General features: G+C 36.4%; 1 protein-coding gene across 1 annotated transcript in view; it reads right to left on the reverse strand.

Moving 5' to 3' along the window:
* Ptpmeg (protein tyrosine phosphatase Meg) overlaps positions 1–26,694 on the reverse strand; it is a 526,004-nt gene that overhangs the window by 370,070 nt on the left and 129,240 nt on the right. The window contains exon 3 of the mRNA XM_090379497.1: positions 9,188–9,341. Within this exon, the coding sequence (XP_090235623.1) occupies positions 9,188–9,325 (138 nt within the window). The 5' untranslated portion in view covers positions 9,326–9,341. The remainder of the gene's footprint in view (positions 1–9,187; positions 9,342–26,694) is intronic.

The following is a 26,694-nucleotide window of genomic DNA, read 5'->3' on the forward strand; positions in this document are numbered from 1 at the left end:
CGTATTTCCTGAAAATTACAGTCTACAGAAGTTCAAGTCTAATGTCAACAAATATCTTCTTTTGTCTTCTCAACCTCCAACCCAAGCACGGTACCAAGTACTATAGGTTCTAATACCTCTCGTGTTTGGGGTTTTCATTAAAAAAAAAGGGGGGGGGGTACGTCAGGCAACCTGTAACATATGTGTCATTCTCTTTGAGGAAAGCTGAAACAAAATGAAATGCCACAGTTCATCGTCCTCTTTAGATTTTGAAGATTTAGAAAATGCATGCACTTTTCTTATAGCCGAGAAAACAAAAGAGTACGCAATGGATGCACGACATAAACTGGAAGAGAACAGAAAAGGGAAAATTCCATCATTTATTGCAGGACTTAGAAGATGAAAATCGTTTCAAGATGTACTTATGGATGAATAAAGAAGAATTTATTTTCCTATATAATCCAATTAAGGATGATGTTCAAGGGCAAAATACGCAATTTCGAAATTCAATCAGCGCAAAGGAAAAATTAGTTGTATGTTGAAGGAAAGTTGAAATACTGCAAGTTTAATATTGAATAAGGACTTATTCTGTCAAAATATGAAACAAAAATTTTTAATGAAATTTTGTAATTGGTTATAATTTTTAATCACAACAAAAAACTACTTCTCAACCCTAAAAATTGAACTTGTAAGAAATTGTTATGAGTTATGCAAATTGAAATGATCGACTTATTCGTCCTCTCAATCTGTTAATTATAATTCTGTTGGTCTATTTTCCTCCTTTGGCCATTTTTGAGCATCCCTGTGACTGGACATTTGCAGTGAGTATGCCGAGTAGCTGGTCGAAATGGAGGGAGCTTCGGAATAGGCACAGGAGCAACGTCCTTGATGTTTTTGTTATTTGTTTTCAGATATTCTTACTTGTGCACTCAAAACAGATTATTTACTTCAAATTTAATTTTATATTAGCATTTCCTCCATTTTTCTCTTGTCATGCAGTCATGGCTAACGAAATTTCTGTTCAAACAGAAAAATCTGAGCTCCTCACAATATCATTCGGCCTTGAAGCCCAACGTGTTATCTTGTGAATAGAGCCAATGACAACAGTGCTCTCCGAGCAATAAACTAATTGGTAAATATAGCTCCCCCACATTTGACGTTAGACATGTATACAAGTGAAGTCTCATGAAATGATAATAGTGTGTTTCCACCCTTATGATAAAGTATAGGCTCCACAGATTTCCTGTAACTCATGTGTAACGACATTAACAGGCTGGCTTAGAGGTATTAATAAATCGATGCCTTTTGCTGCTCTGGTGATATGGCGGGAATCTCAAGACCACATAAACGATTGTTACTTTTGCACGACCAATATTTCTGGTTTTTCTGAGAAATCCAAACATAAAGTAGAGTATCTCAACATACCATCTGCTCTAAGACTGGTTCCTCAAGGTGGTACAATGCCAGTGCCACCACAAACTTATAGACTTGACTCTGATTCAGGATTGGAAAAGGAGTCTCCAGAAGATGCAGAACCAAGAACAACTTTTTGACTCTTGAAACTGCAAAGCTACATCTAATCATTCAGGCAGAATTGATCAATTTGGTCAGAGATTTGGACCTCTCCAAAACCAAAGCTCAAATACTACGATCACAGCAATAGCAGTGAAATCTTCTTGAAAAGAGAGTGTCAAGATATCTTTTTATCGGAAGAGGCAATCTAAATTAATGACCTATTACTCCATGGATAGTGCTTTGGTTTATTGTAACAATGTCCAGGAATTAATAAAGAGTTACATCTGGAACACATCCCTGAACAGTGGAGGCCTTTCACTGATTCATTCAAGGTCAGTTTGAAAGCAGTTTTACTCCATAATGGAAATAAGTATCATCTATACCACTGGCCCATGTAGTTCACATGAAGGAAATATACAAGAACCTACAGGTTCTTTTGCAAAAAATATGATATCAAGAATACAAATGTATACTTGAATATCTGTGCCAACCTAAAAGTAGTAGCTTTGTTAAATGGGCTGCAAGGTGGATACACTAAATACTGCTGCTTTTTATGCATGTCGCACAGCTGAGCAAAGGACTACCAGTACAGGGTAAAATAAAATGGCCAGACTGTTTAGTAACTACACCAGGCAAGGAAAATGTACCACTTTCTCCTTTAGTGGATAAGTCAAAAATCTATTTACCTCCACTGCACATCAAGCTAGTTTTGATAAAAATATTTGTGAAAGTGATGGACAAAAAAGGAGAAGGATTTTCGTGTTTGAGGTAAAAATTTCCTCAAATCAGTGAGGCCAAGATAAAAAGGAAATTTTGTGTTTCCTCAAATCAAACTGCTATTCCAACATGAGGAATTTATGATAACTGATAGGGAGAGTGCTTGTGGTCAATCAGATGGGGGGCAAGCGTTCTCTGGCATACCTTCAAAATTCTCACTCCACCCGTTGACTTCCTCCACCAAATCCAGGCATCTGTCCAAAGCTTTCTTGGAACAAAACCAACTGAATGTCCTGTTCCAAAACTCAGTCAGCCCCTCACTCAAGGGGGTCAAGGGTTGGTCACTCTTGATGACAAAATCACAGCAATCCGGATCACTGGTATTAGTAGAGGCATATTATGCAAGAAAGCAAGCTTATGCAGCATCGGCCAAAAAAAAAAAAAAAAAAAAACCACTCCAATTTCACCTCTCCGTTCGTTTGAAATACCTGTCCAGCTGAGCCTTAAATTTATTTAGATCAACTTCCACAACAAGAGATGGAAGTCTGTTTTACCAACAAACTACACGCTGGCTAAAGGCAAATTTCTGCACATCTAGCCTACATCTGTCGTTCCTCAATTTGAATTTTTGCCCTCTCAGGAGATTATTCTGAGCGAGAGGAAGAATCCCATCAGCACTGAGCATGCTCAAACCATTCAAGGCTTTATATACCTCTATCAGGTCACTTCGCCAGAGCCTAGTCTCCAGACACTGTAATTTGCATAATTTGAGCCTTTCTTCGTAAGAGCAACCCTTTGTTCCATTCACTAATCTTGTTGTCCTTCTCTATACTCATTCCAGCAGCTCTACATCCTTCTTGAAATGAGGCCTCCAGACCTGTATATAGTACTCAAGGTGTGGCCTGACCATTGCCTTATACAAGGGAATAATCACTTCCTTATCCCTGCTAGAAAAATTCCTGTATATCACTGACAAGACACCATGAGTTACTCTTGCAGACCGTCTGCACTGCTCAGAAAACTTCATATCTGCCTGCACAATTACCCCCAGGTCCTTTTCATTCTCTACCACTGTCAGTGTAGTACCACAGAGTTGATACGTTACTCTGGGGTTACTGTTTCCCATATGTAGTACTTTACATTTGTCAATGTTAAACTTTGTTTTCCACCCCTCAGCCCATCTGCTCAAACTTTCCAGATCCTGTTGCAGCAGCATACTGTCAATAGTGTCCTTAACAACCCTGCCAACCTTTGTATCATCTGCAAACTTGGACATTAAGCTTGATATACCATCATCGATATCATTTATAAATACAGAAAACAACAATGGACCCAACACTGAACTCCACTAATAACATTAGTCCATGATGAGCAGTGTCCACTGATTACGACTCTTTGTCTTCTCCCACTCCACCATCCGTTAATCCATATCAGCAATTTCCCTCCAATGCCACACTGCTCCAATTTGTGCAGCTGTCTTCCATGTGCAACAGTATCAAAAGCCTTTCTAAGATCCAAATATATAATATCAAAGTTATTTCCTGCATCCAGTTCTCTTGTAATTGCATCATAGTATCCAATCAATGCTGTGTCCCCGTGCTGTGTCTGGGCTATAAATGAAGTCTTGTCTAGATGATCCTGCAATGCTTCTTTAACCAGTGCCTCCATTAATTTTCCTGAAACAAAAGTTAAACTCACAGGTCTATAATTACTTGTGTCAGCCTTTGATCCTCCTTTCTGAATTGGAGTCACATTTGCACATCTCTAGTCTACGGGTACCTCCCCCGAGTCCAAAGAAGCTCTCAAAATTATAGCTAAGGATTTGCTTACTTCCTTTGCTGCCTCCTTTAATATAACTGGATAGATCCCATCCACCCAGGGTGCCTTTTTTATGTTTATCCTCAACAATTTTTCTTCCACTTTCCTCTCAGTTATTACAAAATCATCTAACTCACTGCCAGAGTTTACTTCACCTCTGGCATTCCCCTTCCTGAATAACTCCTCATGTGTAAATGTAGATGCAAAATACTCGTTTAGTTTGTTAGCCACCTGAGCAGGATCATCAACAGTTGAACCAACAATATCCAGTGGACCAATCTGATTCATCCCTTTCATTCTAGAGTTTACATAGGTAAAGAACTCTTTTCTGTTTTTCTTTCCATCCTTTGCCAAGGATTTCTCATAATCTGTCTTTGCCTGCCTAATCTCCTTTGTGACTTGGTTACAGACCAGCTTATATCTATCATAGGCTTCCATGTCCCATGCATTTTTCTTCTCTGCCATATGTCTCATTAGTTCATCTGACATCCATTTAGGCCTAAACCTTGAACAATATTTCTTAGTTGGTATGTAAAGCCTAGTAGCTTCCAAGATAAATTCTTTGAATGCTTCCCATTTTGAATTTGCTGTTGCTAACATCATCAGTTGGTCCCACTGTATAGAATTTAAGGGTCACCTTTCTTCTTAAGACACTGCAAACGACACTACGGATAAACTATTAGCAAGAGCCACTAGAGGACTATCTCTTTCAACAATATTAAGAATGGATATGGCACTAGCACCACTCAAACTACTGACCTTCTATAAAGACACACTGCACCGCTGGAAAAAGCTAAACTTTCACCATACACTTGAGGGAACATCCCTTTCCGCAATAGTTTCAGAATCTCTCTTCTACAATAAAAGAATAATAGACCCTGCAAGTGATGATATTCTCTTCTTTCATATGTAGAACTGGGCAGGAACAAGAACCATTGGCAACCTCCTGACACCAAGCCTTGAAAGGAAAGGATCAGAAGACTTGCCCATTGAAACGACAAATGCAAAGCAGCAACACAGACATCTAAAATCAGCAATCGCACAAGCTCTTCCAGACATCACTACAGCTAAAGGGATTGATATCATTGCCCTAATGATATCAAGAGTAGGAGACTGGCAGAATTACTTAACAAGTACAGGTCACTGTTGAAAAAAAAAAGCCGTGAATTAGGGTTGAATTTGAAAGTGTCTGCAATTCTGCCCAGACACGATATGAGGGAGTATATGATGAGAGCCTTGTCGATCAATTCGGCCCTGGAAAGACTGTGCAAGGCTCAAGGGGTAGAATTTTTTTCAGCCTGGACTGCACTTGTTAACAGGAGAGACTACTTCTACAGGGATGGGATCCACTTAAATAGAAAGGGTGCAAGAATATTTGCTGATGCTATCGAGGCAGTGTTAGGTTGGTCGGAAAACTGCTAGTTTAGGGGGAGACAAAGACTAATAGATTAACAATAGCCACTGGCAGAGGTGAAAGAGATTCTTGCACTGCTTCTATTGGAATGAGCAGAAGCCTGAAAAACAAGATGCAGGATGTTTCAGAGCCTGCTGGGAGTCATTGCAGTACAAGTAAACAAATGGGTTGTAATAGGGTAGCTAAGAATAGAAACAAATGCATGTATACCTGCGAGTACACTAATGCTAGGAGTTTAGTAAATAAATTTGATGAATTTGAGGTATTGCTCAAAACATCAAAGGCACTTGTTGTTTGTTGGGATTTCAGAGACGTGGTGTCACACAGATATAAGGAATGCAGAACTGTAATTTGGGGAGTACAATATCAACAGAAAGGATAGACAGAATAGGAAGGGAGGAGGGGTTATGCTATTAGTTAAGAAACACATAAAATCCAAGGAAGTGAAGCCAGTCGACATCGCTGGACAGTGTAGTGTCGAGTCAGTTTGGTGTGACATAAGCATTGGGAAATCAAAATTGAGAGTAGGAGTGTGCTATAGGCCTAATGACTCTGATGAGTATAATAAGAAACTGTACAGGAAAACAGAGTAGGCCAGTAAATCAGAGAGTCTTATAATGGGGAATTTTAATTTTCCAGATATTGACTGGAATTTGGGGGCTGGTCACTGACACACTAGCAAGGCTTTTGTGGATTTATTGGATGATTGTTTTCTACATCAGCATGTTCGGGAGGCAACTAAAGGGAGTAATACTCTTGATTTGATTATCAGTAGTGAGTCTTCATACATTAAGAATCTGCAGATAAATGAACCACTAGGTGGCAGTGATCACAGTGTGCTGAAGTGGGATTTACTCAAAGAGGTAACTACCATTAGGGGTAAAGGGAAGGGTTATTGCTTTCATAAAGGCGACTACGATGGACTGAGACAGTATTTAAATTCTATACAGTAGGACCAACTAATGAAGTTACTAACAGCAAATTCAAAATGGGAAGCATTCAAAGAACTTATCTTGGAAGCTACTAGGCTTTACATACCAACTGAGAAATATTGTTCAAGGTTTAGGCCTAAATGGATGTCAGATGAACTAATGAGACATACGTATGGCAGAGAAGAAAAATGCATGGGATACATATAAATTAACACGTGACACAGATGCCTATGATAGATACAAGTTGATCTGTAACCAAGTTACAATGGAGGTTAGGCAGGCGAAGGCAGATTACGAGAAATCCTTGGCAAGGGATGCAAAGAAAAACAGCAAAGAGTTCTTTACTTATGTAAATTCTAGAAGGAAGGGGATGAATCAGATTGGTCCACTTGATATTGATGGGTCAACTATTGATGATCCTGCTCAGGTAGCTAAAAAACTAAATCAATATTTTGCATCTACATTCACACATGAATAGCTATTCAGGAAGGGGAATGCCATAGATGAAGTAAACACTGGCAGTGAACTAGATGATCTTGTAATAATTGAGAGTAAAGTGGAGGAGAAATTGTTGAAGATAAACACAAGAAAGGCACCTGGGGTGGATGGGATCTATCCAGTTATATTAAAGGAGGCAGCAAAGGAAGTAAGCAAATTCTGAGCCATAATTATGAGAGCTTCCTTGGACTCAGGGGAGGTACCCACAGACTGGAGATGTGCAAATGTGACCCCAATTCACAAAGGAGGATCAAAGGCTGACACAAGTAATTATAGACCTGTGAGTTTAACCTCTGTTCCAGGTAAATTAATAGAGGCACTGGTTAAAGAAGCACTGCAGGATCATCTAGACAAGACCAATTATAGCTCAGACACGGCATGGTTTTGTTAAGGGAAAGTCTTGCCTGACCAATTTGATTGGATACTATGATGCAGTCACAAAAGAACTGGATGCAGGGAATAACTTTGATATTATATACTTGGATCTTAGAGAGGCTTTTGATACTGTTGCACATCAGGGGGAGAAGACAGAGAGTGGTAATCAATGGACACTGCTCATCATGGACTAATGTTATTAGTGGAGTCCCTCAGGGTTCAGTGTTGGGTCCATTATTGTTTTCTGTATTTATAAATGATATTAATGATGGTATATCAAGCTTAATGTCCAAGTTTGCAGATGATATAAAGGCTGGCAGGGTTGTCAAGGACACTACTGACACTATGCTGCTGCAACAGGATCTGGAAAGGTTGAGCAGATGGGCTGAGAGGTGGCAAATGAAGTTTAACATTGACAAATGTAAAGTACTACATATGGGAAACTGCAACCCCAGAGCAACGTATCAACTCTGTGGTACTACACTGACAGTGGTAGAGAATGAAAGGAACCTAGGGGTGGTTGTGCAGACTGGCTGCAAGAGTAGTTCATGGTGTATTGTCAATGATATACTGTCAATGAGACTGATCCAATGCCAAGAAACTGTGTTCTTAATTTCCGAAATTCAAATGAAGAAATGTTTTCTTTTTCTATTCAAAGTTTTTTCTTTATATATACATATATATATATTTTTTTTATTTTTATTTTTTTTTATTTGTACATAAAATGTAAATAGATTTTGTTGAAAAATGTATCTACTGTTCATGTTTAAATAGATAAAAATATATATATCAGCACTCAATGTGTTGCCACTTCATTTTCTGTTTGGTCTATTTCAATTTCATTAGATGTACATATACTTTAGGAAAAGTTTCAGCAAGGTAAAAGACTGCATCAAACAGTCTAAAAACTCTGTCAACTACAGATAAAATTGAAGTCATTCTGTAAAAAAGGATGAAAATAAGTCTTTATTTCTATTGTATTTAGAATTGCTCCTAATACACTCTTAACTTTTCTAGGAAATAGGATGCAATTTGGAAACAGGAGACAAGTACAAGTGCAAATTTTTCAGATATAGACCAACGTATATTAAATGGTTTTCTCAGATTAAAAAAAAAAAAAAAAAAAAATCCACATTCATTTAAGTGGAACACTTATTCATGAAAAGGCTGAATAACTTGCTAAAGATCTTAATCAGTAGATAAAAGTAAATGCAGCAGAGGAGCAACAAATAGTAAAAATTAATATTTTTTGATATGGTGTACAGTAGCAAGAATATACCCAGCTCCTTGACATAACGTGGCCTTAATGTCCCACTCCATATACACACTCAGACTCCCTCCAATCACTACTTGGCAGAGTTAAGGCAGCAAGATTAATCATGAAAGATTTAAGGTAAACAGGGAATGATTAGTAAATTTACAAAAAAGACATATCATTTTCAGAGACATTTGTGGAGAAAGATAAAATGTTAAGTGATGAAGACTGTAATGAATGGTGTAAAAATTTATCTGAAATTCAAAAAGATTACCACCTTAATGATATATTCAATATCAATGAGACATTTGTTTAACAAGTGTTTGCCAATAAAACAAACTCCTTACTAAATGAGTGAGCATATCAAGCTTGCATCTACACTTTTTAATACAATATAGCACAGTTCTATAGTTATAAAACTATTTTTTTTTTAAATTAGTGATTAGTGTTCGACTGGTAAACAACGATCAGTAAAGTCTACTGTATATTGTTCGTACAGTAATTTATTTTAAATATAAAAACTGTAAAATTCATTAAGTTTAATTTTTAATAACTCAGTGTTTTTCTATCTTCCTTCTACATTTGAGTTATTGGGTCTATTACAAGAGCCCTCATCACACTGGAAAATAAGAATGAGGTTTCTGAAAATATTATAACTATATCAATACCTAATTTAAAGCTTACATCAATTTCGAATGTCTGCTGAGAGTCATCCAAAAAGAAAACAGTGCAACGGATGGTCTTGATGCGTTTCTCTCGAGCAAGTTCTGAAGCCCGCACGTTGTATGTGCCACTTGATCCAACAAAAGCCCTCCTGGACATGCTCCACTACTGACCACTGCATAAAATTCAAATTATATTGTCAAAAACTGCAATATCAAGATTCATGAATTATATTAAAAAAAAATTAATCCTCTATAAAAAAAAAGGATATTTATTTTAAATACATTAAAAAACAAAAGATTAAAGGAAAACATTTTTTTATAAAAATATTCCAAACTAATTTTAGAATAGTAAGAACATTAAATTCTGATGTCCAAACAGCATGCAACAAAGGAATCTACATCAAATGCAAACTTGCAAAAATGTAATCTCAAACACTTGGATGTAAAAACAACTGAATATTATAAAACTTAAGACTACAATCATAATGCCTTCAGGAAGCAAACTGTCCTTCAGCATGCATTCTGATTCATGCTGGCAAGGGGGATGCACATCACAAACAGAGTATGGGAATAATTTATACTCATCAGAACAATTTAAAAAATTCATATGAACATAGATACATTAACGGTATTTGGAAAACTACCTGCCTGAATTGCTCAAAGGTGTACCATTACAGATGAGAGCAGGCATGTAGTCTGTATGTGATGAGGCTCCTCCATATTCCAGAATATTCAATCTTGCAATCTGCTCAATATCTGTTATTCTGGCCACTAGATAGGTCATAAATGTGTGGCCTCTGCAATCATCATTTGCATCCTATGGATTTAATGTGTGGGGACACATAAAAGCTCTAATCTATTCAATTCCATTTAGCAACAAAGAAAGTTTTTGTGAGAAAACTATGGTTGGCTATCATACAATAAAGAACACCCATGGTAATTTTGATTGTATTTTACAGTAAACATGGAGTTCTGGTGATGTTCATAACCAGTGGTGAGCTGCGAATATTTTAACAATGGGCTCGCAGTTTTTCCGACTTTCTACCCAGTAAATTTGATCAGTCACAGAAGTGACGTCATCTGCGGATTCCACCGGAGGCGTTTCCCACGCTCGCCCTAGATTAGAGCACGTGATTCATTTTTTGTTGTTATTTGGTTTTTAGGAGCATTAGCAACTAAGGCCATATTGCTCCGGGGATATGCGGTGGTTATTCCCTGACCTTTCCGCATCCTCTGTATTTGGTGGCTCACGGGCTTGAACCCAGGTCTAATCAAGAAGCATGTGCTACGTACTGCTGCTCCTGCTCACCTGGCTACGGAGGCGCCTGCATTTTTTGTGACTGGTATGATATCTCAAATCAGGGCGGATTCAGGGGGATGGACAGATGGGGCTTATTACCCGCTTAACCATGCTTTTAATGAATGTGTAAAATGTTCCTAGGTCTATCTAAAAAAAAAAAAAACAACTTAAAAAACTGGTCATCATGCCTCCCCTTACAATGATAACTGGATACGATAGTGTCTGGAGTTCTAACTTTCTAGAATTCTTGAATAGTATGACATCACAATCATACTTCCTGAAGTACTGTAAGTATGATTGCAACAACACAAGTATTTATCATATGACTACAATAATACAAGTATTTGTCATATGACTGCAACAATACAAATATTTGTCAACAATTTAGTTTTTTTGTCTCGCATTTTCGTTACATTGCACTGTTAGGCGCCCTTAACAGTTGCATATGTTGCTTCAACTACAAAGATTGGTACTTCAATCGACGCTGTTTTCCAGAAACATTTAGTTATGTTGCAATCGCAAGTATACATCGCTTACTTTAGTTATCATAAATCCATTGTATCTTGTCTTCCAGAAATAATGTAAATTTGTGAATGATCAATAAAATATTTACAATAAAAAAGCTCTTTCATTTCATAATCAATATATACAAATCAAAATACCTAAAAGAAACTTAAGGATGTTTCACATAAACCATCTACTGCTCGTTCTCGGCACACGTGCAACATTTTTATTCGTCTTTTTTTTTTTTTTTTTTAACAATTAGGGAAATATAATGGGTACACATTTTTTTTCATGATAAATAACATAACTATCACAACTAAAACATTCCACAATATAAAAACAAATATTACATAAAAAACAAACTTTCTAGAAAAAGTACACAAAAATCACAGATTACACGAAAAAAAATTATTACACAAAAAATATTCAAGAAAAATATATTCTAAAAATTGCCATATGCAATTTACTTCTTTATTAATATTTGTTGTCAATCTTCTGCTTTGCTCAATAGTTAAGCAATGATTACAGAGGAATGATTTGACATAACGATCCAGATCAAACTGAAGCAATGGTTTTCCATTTAGATGTATGGTCATCATAATCTGCAACGTGTTTAACTGTCAACATTATTCATTCATTCACTCAATATTATTCATTATGCTGAAAGCTCTCTCAGCTTCAGCACTGCTAATCACCACAATGGTTTCAAAGATATTTCTGGCTTTCTTAACTGAAAAGGGAATTTCACTTGATTTTAAAGATAAACTGTCTTTGACAAGATCTCTAAAATCATCATTTTTATTTCATATTTTATCAGAAAACAAATTTCTTATTCGGTTTTCACCGTCTTGCCACTGAGACAAAAATATTCCACGATTTCCAATAGCATATGTTTAAAATTTCTTTCAAAAGGTATGATTATTTTCTTTATTTAATTTAAAATCACTCTCTGTTGCATTAATAACTTATCCTGTAAGGATAAAGCAATGCATTTAATAACTTGTCACAAGGTAATTTTTTAAATGTGTTCTTACTTTCGAATTTGATTCCTTCAAATTCTTTCCACTTCAACATACTCTCAATTTTAGCTTCATAATTTCCTTCAAATTTTTCAAATTAGCAATAGCATTGATAGTTCAAATAATTAATTTACCTGCTTTTACCATAGTGATTCTGTAAAGCTTCTGAAAGGTAAGAGAGCTCCTGTAGGATGTTGATCATTAGTGCTAAATGGTTACGAAATTCCAGATTAAAAGTCAATTTAATAATCCAGAATATTTAACTTCTGGTTCAAAATGTTTGCACAAAGCAGGATAATTCTTCCAACCAGCAATTGCTGTCCACAAGCTACATCGTGGCCCGAACATATGACCGATCTTTATAGTTTTCACACAGAGTTCTTTAGCAATCATCCTTAATTCATGCTGTTTTTTTTGGAGATTGGTGATATAATGCATACAGTTTTTTTTTTAATTATTGCCTGTATGCCATTAAAGTTTAGAACATTTTCTACACAGTGAAAGCCTCAACGAAGTTTCAAAATCTGCCAACATTTCATCTTCGTAAAGTTTATATAATATCTTAGTTGCCTCAATCCCCCCACCACCACATTGCTACTGTCACTAGTTCTTCGAATACTGTGCAAAATGTCTGAATCACTCGGATATTCAGCTACTGTGACCACGTAAACATAGATGGAGAAATTTCCTGGAAGGCTTGGATCACTCACTTCACCGAAAAACATATGCTTGTTTGTCGGAGTAAAGGGGAACCATAACACGGGTTGACCAGGGGGTTTTATCCGTGTTGGGAATCTTCTTAATCCTCTGACTGGCTATGGAAAGCATATTGACTAGCACAACATCTCGGTATGTGACTGCAGGTTTTATGGACACCACTAACATTATGAAACGGTAATCCTTTTCACCCTTAATTTGCACTTTCTAATTACCTAAATTTCCTAAAGGCCAGAGGTGGGAACAATGCATACAAAGTTGTCTCTCTTAATCCATTCGTTACATGGAAATTTTCCTCGTTCAACAGAAACCATTTTAAATGTAATTACCAAGAGGAATTCAAAAATATTTGCTATAAAGAAGTTGGTTAAACGGAGGTCTGACTGTAATTAAATCAAAAATGAAGCAATTTTAAAATACGTACCTGATCAATTGTGCTGTTAAAATGCTGGGGACTCAATAATTGCATTCAGGATTTCATTTGTAAAATAAATGATTGTTTCAACAATGGGCTCACAAATTTTCAAAAAAAAATAACAATGGGCTCTCGCGAGCCCATGCTAGCAATATTATAAACATATATAAACCCCGAGGTAGGATGAGCAGATTTCTAGAGAAGAAAAGAAAAAAAAAAAAAAAAAAAAATGGCTTCTTATAAATTATGAGAAAATTTTATTAGAGTACTGAAAAAGGAATAAAAAAATTGTTTCCGTTTTATTTCTTTCAAATACCTGCAAAGATGTGGAAGCCGCCAAATGCCTTCAATACCTTATAACAATGCTTTTAACCAAGATTAGAACATTGCTGTAACTCAACAAGGAAGCATTTTCAGATCTATTTTCATATGAACTTTTTTCATCATATGAAAACAGAACAACTCTCAATTTTAGAAGACCTTTTGGAATCATCCTGTATAAGGATGATTCTAAAAGTGAAACAGCAAAAGTTAAATGATTCTTTTATTTACACCAATGGTATGAGAACCTCTGTTTTTCAACTGCTCCTCTTACACTTCACATTTTCCAACATGAAACTAATAGCTGGATATCATTAGAGAAGTATTTCTCTAGTTGCTTGCTATTCATGCACTTCTTTTTGTATCTCATCACCCTGATTCATCCCCAGTCACTTACCAGGTGCCCTAGGTCAGTGGTGTGCAAACTTATTTTGCTTGTGACCCCGTTTGTTAAATATAAAATTAACATGACCCCTCAATATAAACCCCAAGGTAGGATGACCAGATTTCTAGGGGGGGGGGGGGGAACGGCATCTTACAAATTATGTAGCAGAAAATTTTATTCGAGTACTGGGAAAGGAATAAAAAAAATTGTTTCCTTTTTAATTTACACATTAAAATATTAAACAATTTTCTTCATATTAAACATTATTTTTCTTATTTTTCAATTAAGTTTAGAAAACAATAAAAAATTAACAATTACAAAACAAAACAATTAATGATAAGGATGAACCTGGATAACCGATAATATTTGGTCCATATTTGGCACAATATTTGAAATTGCTAATCTCATGTTATTTTTTGGATCAAGTCTGGAATGCTGTTTTGTTTTTATAGCTGTTAATTTTGAGAAGCCAACCTCACATAAATATGCTGCCCCAAAAGGTAGCAATCCTTGCATCCCATTTTTGATAAATCTGGATACTCGTCTCAAAGAGAAAGCCAAACTTTTTCACAAGTTGTAGTTTGGAAACTAGCACATAATGCTTTGTCAGATGACAGGTCAACAAGATCTTCCTTTTGCTGAATGGTAATTTCTGAGTATGAATAAATTTCAAAATCAACGGATCACAACTCCAATATAACTTTTTTTTTTTTTTTTTTGTTAGTTATTGGCGCATCGGCTTCTGTAGCCATAATGCACCTCCCAAGGTTTTTGCATTTTACTCTGATCCAAGCCCGAAGCGGGATTCGAACCCACGACCTTTGGGTTGCCAGGCAGGCACTTTGCCCACCTGGCTAGCCCGGTCAGCCAACTTTTTTCTGGAGATACATTAAATCGTTCAGAAAAATTCTTAATTAGAATCGTTAGGTGGGTGGCAATGATATCCTTAAATTTTAAAATTTCAGTATTATTAATATTAACAAAATCAGAAAAACATGGGAACATTTCAGTATTATTATACTCAAATTCGTTTTTCCAAAGATTAAGCTTCTTTTTGAAAGCTTCTGTTTTATCACAGAGTATTAATATATTTGTTCCCTGTACTTGAAGACTTAAATTTATCATTTGAAGAACTTTAAGTTCTTCAAGTACTGTATATCAATAAGGTAACTAATTTTCCAAGCCATTTTTAATTTGTAAACAATTGAGCAAGATTCTGATTTTTATCCAATAAAAACAATAAAACTTCGCATTCGAGGTCAAAAAGACGTCGCACGACACTGGACAACCACCTCAATTTCATATATAAAAGAAGCGTTTCATAAGCGAATCCCATTTCATTACAAATTGTAGTGAAAAGTCTGCTATTTAAGCTTTTACTTTTAATAAAGTTGATCACACACCGCATCTTTTAAAACTTGTACAAATCAGTTTGCAATTCCTTCGATGCTAATGCTTCCCTATGTATAATACAGTAATTAAAACTGTATTTGGACCAATTTCCTTTCCTTTGTCTTTTAAACCTTTATTTCCTCTTGTTATTGCAGTACAAATCGCAATACAGTTGTTCCAAGTTAGATTATTTGCTTGAAAGAAAATACATCAAAAATCTTCTCGCCCACCTTTCTTCCTTCCAAACTTTGCAAAATAGAAAATCTTCCAAAATATCGCCGTTTTAGCAATATCTGACATATACAATAAGTTGGACTTTCTCTCAATCGATTTAATAAGTTGTCCGTGATAACTGTAATACACCGCAAGACTGTGTCTCTGGACAGAGGAATGGTCTTTAAATTATTGCTGTACTTTTCACCATGCATCAATTTTATTTATTATATATATTTTAATATTATATATATAAATTTTTTCCAATTAAATATGAAACTTCCAATGATGCTCTTAAAGCTTTACAAGGAACTGCAGTGTGTTTCTTCATGAACAGGCCTTGCATGGCGTCGGTGTGTCTTTTGAAAAAGAGTCAACATTTTTCATTATCTATGGATGTTTTGTGTGCGCCTTTTTAATTTAAGAGGTTTCATGCTTTCATTGGCCAGTTTTTCATTAACATATTATGCACACAGGACAGCACTCATCATCAACACTGTAGGTGAAGCTGTACTTCATAAATTCCTCTTGATATTTTTTATTCTTTTTCATTACTTTTGATTTGGAATATGATGGCTCTCTACCTGAAATTGATGGTTGCACTACACTTGAAATAACATTAGTGTCTAAATTGTCACATGATACATTTCTTATCCTTTCAGCTTCTGGTGTATCTGTAGCAACATTATTATCATCACTCCTCAGCCGTTTTGTTCTGATTACCCAATTGTCCATGGTAAAACATAGTTTTTTCTTCTAAAAAACAATGATAATATAAAAAGTAGCAGAAGAATGAAAAACACATCTAAGTTGACATGAGCGCACCGAATTACGAAGCAGAAGAAGGCATGCCTGCAACACACTTGCTACTGCCAGGTACTGAGAAGTGGCACTAGTCAGCTGCATTCTCTGTGTACATATTAATTTGGCAGTGAGAAAATTAAGGCGTCTTCCCGACACAGACAATAAGTAAAAATGCCACTTGCGGCACACGTGTAACCACCATAAAAAAATAGAATGGCAGTAGGGTTTATTCGTATCTCAGACCTCGTTCGAGTAATAAGGTCTCTACACCTACAATATTGAAAAAGTAATTTTAATAACAGGTTTTTTTTTTATCTTTTATGTACACAAAAACTAATTTTATTCAAAAATTGCCACAACCCCTTTAATTTATCCTGCGACACCTCTGGGGGTCACGCCCCACAGTTTGCACACCACTGTCCTAGGTCCAGATATATAGGGAGCCCAGAATCAGAGTCCACTACAGGAAAGGTGAGCAGGCCTAGTGAGGACATTTGCCCTAGTGAGTTGGATATTACTAGAGCCAATTTGGTGCGAAGTAGTCAAAATAAAAGTTATGCAATTAAATGCTCAAAGGTCATGTACAGTAGCCGATGAAGTATGCATAATTGTGGCTCAGTATAGTTATGATATCATCTGTCTACAAGAACCATTTTATGTGACTGTGGTACAGAGTATTCGGTCTAAAGTAGCTGGATATCCAGAAATATCAAGAATTGTGCAATCATCAGAATGGCAGCCAAAATCTGCTATTATAGTGTTTAATAATAATATCAATTTAATTGTTATATCAGGTTTATGTACTCAAAATGCAACGTGTGTTTTAATAGCTGTAGAGCATATATCTTTTTACATAATTTCATTGTACTGTCCTCCATCTCAGGATATTACCTGTTCTATTGATTATATGGAAAAGGTTTTTATGGTATTAGGCAATACAAACCTAATCGTCACTTTGGATTCTAATGCAAAATCTATTCTCTGGCATAGTAATCAGAGTGATGTTCGTGGAAGATTGTTAGAAGAATTTGTAATTTCACATAACTTGACTGTACATAATCAACCAGGAAGGCCTTGTACTTTTTCTAATTTAAATGGGGAATCCAACATTGATTTGACTGTCTCTTCTGTGGGAATCCAGAATAAAATCTTGGACTGGGATACTAAGGACAATTACACTAATAGTGATCATCGTGCAATTCATTTCCTTGTTAATTTCTTATATACAGAGAACCAATACAGATTTGCAGTGAACTTAAGAAGATTTCCATATAGAAAGATCGACTGGGATAGATTTAAAGAATCATTATGGCAGGACTATTTTACACGAGAAGTAATGGAATTTAACGTATTTAATGCTCAGGAAATTAGTATATATGTTCAAAATTCAATTTATCGTGCTATGGAATATGCAACCAGGAGGAAAAGTTAAAAAGCAATATAGTTGTGCCATGGTGGTCAGCTGAATTGTTCAATCATAGGCGAGACATTTTTAGAGCCAGGAAAATTTACCAGCATAAGAGGTGGGGAGGAGAGTGAAGTACAGCTATTGAAGGAAACATATAGAGTTAAAAGGAGACAATATTATAAATTGTCTATGGATAGTAAATTAAAGGCTTAGAAAAATTTGGTATTAACCACAGGTAACACAGACCCGTGGGGTCTTCTTCACAAAATCTGTAAAAATAAAATAATGGTAGGAGATATTTTTAATACAGTAATTAGTGGAAATGATGAGACAATAAACTGGATCTCTACAGTGGAAGCTATAGTTGATAAGTTATTTCCTGAGGATGATCAAAGAAATGATAATATATTACAAGTTGATATTCTATGAGAAAATGATGAGTACAGCACTAACGAGCATGTGGAATTGTTTACTGCTGAAGAATTAAAAGTAGCTGTATCTAAGTTGAATAGCAGTAAGTGTCCCAGACAAGACTTGGTTGAAAATGTAGCTATAGTCAAGAGGTATGATCTGTTTCCAGTTGTTCTTCTAAACATGTATAACAAATGTCTTTAGGAGGGTGTTTTTACAGAAATATGGAAGTCTGCTTTGTTAAAGATATTAAGGAAGCCAGGAAAAGAGGTAATCAATCCCAGAGCATACAGACCTATATCCTTGATAGCAAATTTGGGTAAACTATATGAGCGACTATTGTTGATTCGCATACAACAGATGGTGGATTGTCGCAATTTAGAAAAGACAAATCAGTATGGATTTCAAAAGGGCAAATCTACAGAGGATGCTGTAAATGATTTGATAGAATATTGTAATATATCAGTAGAGAAATATGTTATGTCAGTGTTTATCGATTTCGAGGGCACGTTCGATTCCCTGTGGTGGAAAAATGTTTTAGGTGTCCTTAGGAAGCTTGAATGCACTTCCCAGCTATACCCAAGTCGTTAGGAACTACTTTTCAAAACGGAGTATTCAAGTTAAAGCACATCTGTCATATAGTAAGAGGATATATAAAGGCTGTCCCCAAGGATTGGTTTTGGGTCCAACTTTTTTGGAACTAAGTACTGGATGACTGACTCTCTTGGAATCTTGCACACTGCCACAAGATAGCGTATGCGGACGATTTGGTTGTTTGTATCACAGGCAGAGCTAGGAAGATTTTGGAAGAAGTTGTTGCGCCTGTTTTACAGGACCTAGAAAATTGGGCTAATATTAATAAATTAAAAATCTCATCTAAGAAAATAGTAATGATAATTTTTAATCACCATCTTAATTATCAGAGACCACCTAGAGTTTTGATTAATGGACAACAGATACCATATGTCCCCAGAACTAAATATTTAGGAGTAATAATAGATGACCGGTTTAGTTTTATGCCCCATATTGCTAGTATTACGGAGAAAATAAAAAGTTTCACATCTGCGGTAGTGAGAATTTCAAGATCAGAGTGGGGTTTACAGAGGTGAAGTTTTTACGGGCTCCAGCAAATAGAACTTTTGCTTTCTTTTTATTGACTTAAATTGGCATAATAATTTATTTTTTAGAGTTGCTTTATATTCATAGTAATAATACTTTAGTTTAATTTGAACTTAGATAGAGATTTTGTAGGTTATTACTTAGTATCGGTAAGGGAATCAAATCCACGTGTTGAACAAGTTTTGCAGCTCCTGCAAACGCAAAGTTTTTAATTATACTTAGCCACCTTATTGACTTAATTGTTAGATTAAATTATTTTCTATAAGTAGCTTATAGAAAATAATAAGTTAGTCAAGCTCCATGGTTTATTTTGAATTTAGATAGCGTGATTTGGAAAGTAAATAATACCTCGTGTCCGTAGATTAACCGTTCGTAACTTGCCGCCATTGTTATACGATACATGTGCGCCGAACTAGATAGCGTAAGGTTTAACGGAAAACTAGATAGCAAGTATAGTAGTATCAATTAATCAGTAAAATTTATTAATCTTATTAAATTTCATTTACAATTGAATTGTACTTTAACTAAATAAACATAGCTACCTAGTTTTTACAAATGTAACATCATAAATTAATACATATAAGTTGACGGGGGATAAGAAAGTCATATAACGTAACTCGGAGATACCATTCGATACCGAAATACATATACAGTGTTTTAACTGCATTCGGATATAAGTTTAGGGTTATATTTCGTATTGGAATTTTATTGAACTTGAATAGAAATCATGACTCAGACCAGAGCAGCAAAGCAAAAGGCTCAAACTAATGGAAGTGCTGTGGCTCAAGGGAGAAGGGGGGGGGGGGCAGTTGTCCTCTGAATCACAGTTTATTGAAATGCACTACTTGTTTGATGTTTGTGGATAAATCAGGAACGGGACATGATATTGCCAAGGGGAATGTCTTTGTGTTTGCACGCGATGTAAGGAGTGCAAGGAAATCAGGTGCCAATTCAGCATTGTTCGGGCTCATACCAGAGCTTGAAGGACAGGGTGGATGCCCTCGAAGGATTTAAATTGAGGGGCCCATCAAGCTCTCAGCTGGCCACATCAATGCCAGAGCTTGCACTTGAACATCAAGCAAACCCCAAGGCAGAATGCACTGGTCCCAAAGGAACTAGTTGTTCTAGGTGACTCTATTGTCAGGGAAACATATTGGGCAAAATGGATAGATGGAACAGGACCAGGGTAGACCTGCCAGGGGCAAAGGTTGATGACGTTGTAGAGCAGATATCATCTTTTAAGGGCACAAAGGGTGATATTGTTGTACATGTTGGCAATAATGATATTAAGAGTAGGAGACCGGCAGAATTACTTAACAAGTACAAGTCAATGCTGAAAAAAAGCCGTGAGTGAGAGTTGAATTTGAAAGTGTCTGCAATTCTGCCCAGACACGATAGGAGGGAGTATATGATGAGAGCCTTGTTGATCAATTCGGCCCTGGAGAGATTGTGCAAGGCTCAAGGGGCAGAATTTTTCTCAGCCTGGTCTGTGCTTGTTAACAGGAGAGACTGCTTCCACAGGAAAGGGATACGCTTAAATAGAAAGGGTGAAAGAATATTTGCTGATGCTATTGAGGCAAAGTTAGGTGGGTCAGAAAACTACTAGTCTGGGGAATACACGGACTAACAGATTAACAGTAGCCACTGGCAGAGGTAAAAGTGATTCTTGTACTACTTCTATTGAAATGCAATTGAGCAGCAGCCTGGACAGCAAGGCAATGGGGATTTCCAGGACTGCAGGGAGTCATAGTGGAACAAGTAAATACATAGGCTGTGTTAGGGTAACTAAGAGTAGAAACAGGTGCATGTATACTTGCATGTACACCAATGCTAGGAGTATAGTTAATAAATTTGATAAGCTAGAAGTGCTAGTCAAGACATCAAAGGCAGATATTGTTGGGATATCAGAGACATGGTGTCACACAGACATAAGCAGTGTAGAACTGGAATTTGGGGAGTACAATGTGTACAGAAATGGAGGAGGGGTTAGGCTGTTAGTTAAAAAACACAAAATCTAAGGAAGTGCATCCAATTGATGTTGGTGGACAATGCAATGTTGAGTCTGTTTCGTGTCACATAAGCACTGGGAAAGGAAAAATGACAATAGGTGTGTGTTATAGGCCAAATGAATCTGATGAGTATAATGAGAAATTGTGCAGAGAAATAGAGTGGGCCAGTAAATCAGAGTGTCTTGTAATGAGGGATTTTAATTTCCCAGAGATTGACTGGAATTTGTGGGATGGTCACTCACACACTAGCAAGGCTTTTGTGGATTTATTGGATGATTATTTTCTACATCAGCATATTCAGGAGGCAACTAGAGGGAGTAATACTCTTGATCTGATTATCAGTAGTGATTCTTCATGCATCAAAAATCTGCAGATAAAGGAACCACTAGGTGGCAGTGATCACAGTGTGCTGAAGTGGGATTTATTCAAAGAGGTAACCACCATCAAGGGTAAAGGGAAGGGTTTTTGCTTTCGAAAAGGTGACTACGGTGGTCCGAGACAGTATTTAAATTCTATACGGTGGGACCAACTGATGATGTTACCAACAGCAAATTCAAAATGGGAAGCATTCGAAGAATTAATCTTGGAAGCTACTAGGCTTTTCATACCAACAAAGAAATACTGTTCGAGATTTAGGCCTAAATGGATGTCAGATGAACTGAAATGCATGGGATACATATAAATTAACATGTGACACAGAAGCCTATGATAGATATAAGTTTGTCTGTAACCAGGTTACAAAGAAGGTTAGACAGGCGAAGGCAGATTACGAGAAATCTTAGGCAAAGGATGCAAAGAAAAACAGCAAAACGTTCTTTACTTATGTAAATTCTAGAAGGAACGGGATGAATCAGATTGGTCCACTTGATATCGATGGTTCAACTGTTGATGATCCTGCTCAGGTAGCTAACAAACAATGAATATTTTGCATCTACATTCACACATGAGGAGTTATTCAGGGAAGGGAATGCCAGAGGTGTATTCAACTCTGGCAGTAAGCTAGATAATCTTGTAATAATTGAGAGTAAAGTGGAGGAGAAATTGTTAAAGATAAATATAAGAAAGGCACTTGGGGTGGATGGAATCTATCCAGTTATATTAAAGGAGGTGGCAAAGGAAGTAAGCAAACCCTTAGCTGTAATTATGAGAGCTTCCCTGGACTCAGGGGAGGTACCCATGGACCTGGAGATGTGCAAATGTGACCCCAATCCACAAAGGAGGATCAAAAGGAGACACAGGTAATTACAGAGCTGTTCGTTTAACTTCTGTTCCAGGGAAATTAATGGAGGCACTGGTTAAAGAAGCAATTCAGGATCATCTAGACAAGACTTCAGTTATAGTTCGGACACAGCATGTGTTTGTTAAGGGGAAGTCTTGTCTGACTAATTTGATTGGATGCTATGATGTAGTCACAAAGGACCAGGATGCAAAGAATAACTTTGATATCATATATTTGGATCTTAGAAAGGCTTTTGATACTGTTGCCCACGGAAGAGTGCTGCACAAATTGGAGCAGTGTGGCATTGGAGGCAAATTGCTGCCATAAATAAAGGGATGGCTGAGTGGGAGAAGACAGAGTAGTAATCAGTGGACACTGCTGTTCATGGAGTAATGTTATTAGTGGAGTCCCTCAGGGTTCAGTGTTGAGTCCATTGTTGTTTTCTGTATTTAGAAATGATATTGATACGAAGGTTGGCAGGGTGTTTAATGACACTAATGACAGTACACTGCTGGAACAGTAATCCCAGGGTAACGTATCAACTCTGTGGTACCACACTAACAGTGGTAGGGAATGAAAAGGACCTGGGGGTAATTGTGCAGGCAGATATGAAGTTTTCTGAGCAGTGCAGATGGTCTTCAAGAGTAGCTCATGGTGTCTTGTCAATGATATACAGGAATTTTTCTAGCAGGGATAAGGAGGTGATTATCCCCTTGTATAAGGCAATGGTCAGGCCACACTTTGAGTACTGTATACAGGTCTGGAGGCCTCATTTTAAGAAGGATGTAGAGCTGTTGGAACCCCGTTTTATATCTGCAGGGTACTTCCCGCTGACAGCTCCACTCAATTTAGTACCAATCTGGTGAAAGCCGAGCATAAGACCTAAACCTGAGGAATCTTGTGGAAACACTAATGCAAAGTTTTCTGGTATATGTAAAGTCAGGGTATCGTCTGAATTAACATTTCCACTTAAACCACTCAACACTGTATCAAGAATACTAAAGATGGATTTATAGCTTCCATGTGGAAGCACACACACACATCTGGTAACTGCCACCAATAACAAGAGTAAAAACAACATCTCTTGCACTTGAGGCGAAAGAAATTTGACCTTTGATAGGTAATACAATCTCACCTACAGATGTATCTGTAAATACACAGCAGCCTTTTCCCCATACACCTGCTTTTTGAAGTCCAAATAACTTTACTAATTTCTCAGGCAATTGTATTTTGCCTTTTCCATGCACATTCACTGAAAATTGATATTTTGCAGTAGTCTTTGTGTGTACTGTAAATGAAACAAGGGGATGAACACTGTTCAATTCAGCTAAAAGATGTTGGTAATCTTTATACTTTAAAGAAAGCACATGTAAAATTTGTTCAGAGTCATAATCATCGTGAAGTACATGAAATTCATCGTATCCTTTTGTGATATTGTTCCACACTCCTGGTAGATGAATTTCAGAAAGTGCCACCTCCCACTTCCCACTCAGATTAATTTCCAGGGGTAACTGAACTCTGAAACGTGATTGGGTGTTATCAGGATACAAGTCCATACTTGCATTACTTGGTAGGGTTAGGTAAACCCTAAAACATCTTTGCTTCGTACCCAAGAATTGTAGGATGCAGGGTATCCAAGCCACTTCACAAGTAACTGTCTCTGGCCACGCACTGTACGCTTCCCAAGTACTTTTTCAATCAGATACACATTTTCAGGTACCTCATTATCAAAACTGACTCTCTGCAGCTGATGCTCATAAAATGTACCTTCTATCACCTCACCATCTCTCCCTTTAACCTTATATACTACAGGGTGAAACCCTGTAGTATATAAGGTCTAAAGGTCTGAGGGGGAAAAACATATAAGGTCTAAATTGGTCTGAGGGGGAAAAACACCCCCTCAGACCAATTCCCTCTGAATGCTTTTCAAAAATTATGGCTATCATCACTAAGAACAACATGGTCACCGATTTTAAACTTGGGTTCCGAAACTTTTGGATGGGATCTATACAATTTAGCATACACTGTTTCTTCATTATGCATGGTGACATCTGCAGGTGCCATACCAATAGATCTGTGTGCAGTTTCATTATAAGTTTTCACTCATTTTTGCAGCACATAAATATATTTATCATTTTTTGAATATGTAACCCATTTATAAATTTTTTTCTTTTAATGTTCGAATAAATCTTTCTGCCATAGAAACTTTCTTTTCACTTCTTGTAGTGTAAAAGTGGATAGTTTTAGATTTGAATAATGCACACACTTGTTTATTAGTAAATTCCTTTCCTTGGTCACTATTAATATTAAATGGTACTTCTTATTTAAAAATAGATTTGAAAGCTTTAACTACTTCTTGTGAATGTTTAGATTTTAATGGTCTTACCAAACCATATCGTGAAAAGCAATCAATACACATGAGAAGAAAATGAACACCATTAATTGCTTTTTCCAAGATTTGACATGTTGGCTAAATCACATTGAAATGTCTGGTGAAGACCAGGAACTTTCATCTGGTTACGAGGAAAATTTCTTCGTTGCTGTCTGTGTCTCACATATGTGGGCTGTCCTTATAACCATTCTTTCACAGTATGTTTGGGTAATTTTGTATGTTTTTGTAAAGCGTTAACACTAGCAAAGCTCCCCACCACAGTAGGATTATAATAACCTTCTAACATGTTCTCTTTCTTGTAGGTAGTTCCAGGGTTTTCAGCACAAGCTTCTGTTTCAGGGTTTTCAACACAAACCCTGGAACAGAAGATACTTATCTTTATAGTACTTTTCATACTTTTTGTAATTGGAGAATTGTGGACTGTCCTTGAAAAGAGAGCTGTGTCAAGATTTTATCAAAATAATGATTCCCTTGTAAATAATTTTAACAGTGTTCGATAAAAGACTTTGTTCATTATAATTCTGTGTCTTCATTAAAAATTATATTGAAAATCACTTTCAACCACAAAATACCATTGGTTAAAAATATTGGTCATGAATACTTTAATTATGTTCAAATAATACCATTGATTTGTTCATGAATACTTTAAAGTAAAAACAACAATTCAAAATAGCACTAATTAATTTATTGCCTAAAAATAACATTAACATGTTGTTTAAAATAATATTCTCATTTAAAATTCTTTTAAAAATATACATGTGCCTGCCATCCAGCAGCAAAATTTAAAATAAAATAAAAAATAACGAAATTCTGTGAGCGCGAAGCATCATGGGAAGTCAAAAACATCAAAATCCTGAGAAGAGATTGCACAAAGGATCATGGGAAGGTTCACGTGATTGGTGACATCATCACCTTCAAAGTTTTAACATCTGCGCCGCCTAGTGGTTGGGAGGGGGAGCGTGGTCATGAATACTTTATTCATGAACGAATATTTTGTCAGCGGGAAGACCACCCGCTGACAAAATCGGTTCAAAGTGTTTCGATGGCAGCGCCACCTGGGGTGGAAGTCCTCCCCCCTGGTCAGTTTGGTTCAAAGTGCCATCACTCCTACTCCTACCACCCAGATGAGTGACCTAAGAAAGGTACATTCAGAATATGTTATTCTCTGCATGTTTGGAAACCTATAAATTTTCAATAAAATTTAAGCTGATTACAACCGAAGTTCATGTACTAATTAGCATGAAGAAGCAAGCTATCAAGTGGAAAATTATTCTGTATTGTATTACTAATTTTTCAAAACACACACACACACACACACATATATATATATATATATATATATATATATATACACATACACACACACACACACACAGCAAGCCCTCGTTATAACTTGGTTCGCTTTACGCTGATTCGCTATAACGCTGTTCTTATATTATAACCCGTATCTGACTATAACGCTGTCACAGATCACTATAAAACTCTTTTACAGTTGCATTTTGCTTATTTAATGAAATCGTTTCATTTGATGGAGTCGATAACTTGAAAATGAATAGCAAAACAGCATTAAAACGTTTCCCACGACGACTTGAGAAATTTTCCCACGCTCAGTTAAATTTTCTCGCACGCTAATTTAATTGCAGTACAGTGAGTTGTTATGTAGTTCCGAGATCAACATTTTAAAAAATGATCGAGTATACTGCTTGTAATATTTGCGTTATACGCATTTATCCGAAGTCTAGTCATCACTCAGTACAGTATTAGACATCGTGCGTAACGGGCAGTTTATTTGAACATTGTATCATAATTAATGCAACCAACGCAGTTACATTTTCGAAGAGTTAATAATGGCCGATAAGAATGAAAAAGCAACAACGTCTGAGCGCAGTACGAAGACT

Source organism: Mastigoproctus giganteus, chromosome 1, assembly GCF_048544385.1.
Source record: "Mastigoproctus giganteus isolate SK-2022 chromosome 1, ASM4854438v1, whole genome shotgun sequence".
In the NCBI taxonomy this organism is placed as follows: Eukaryota; Metazoa; Arthropoda; class Arachnida; order Uropygi; family Thelyphonidae; genus Mastigoproctus; species Mastigoproctus giganteus.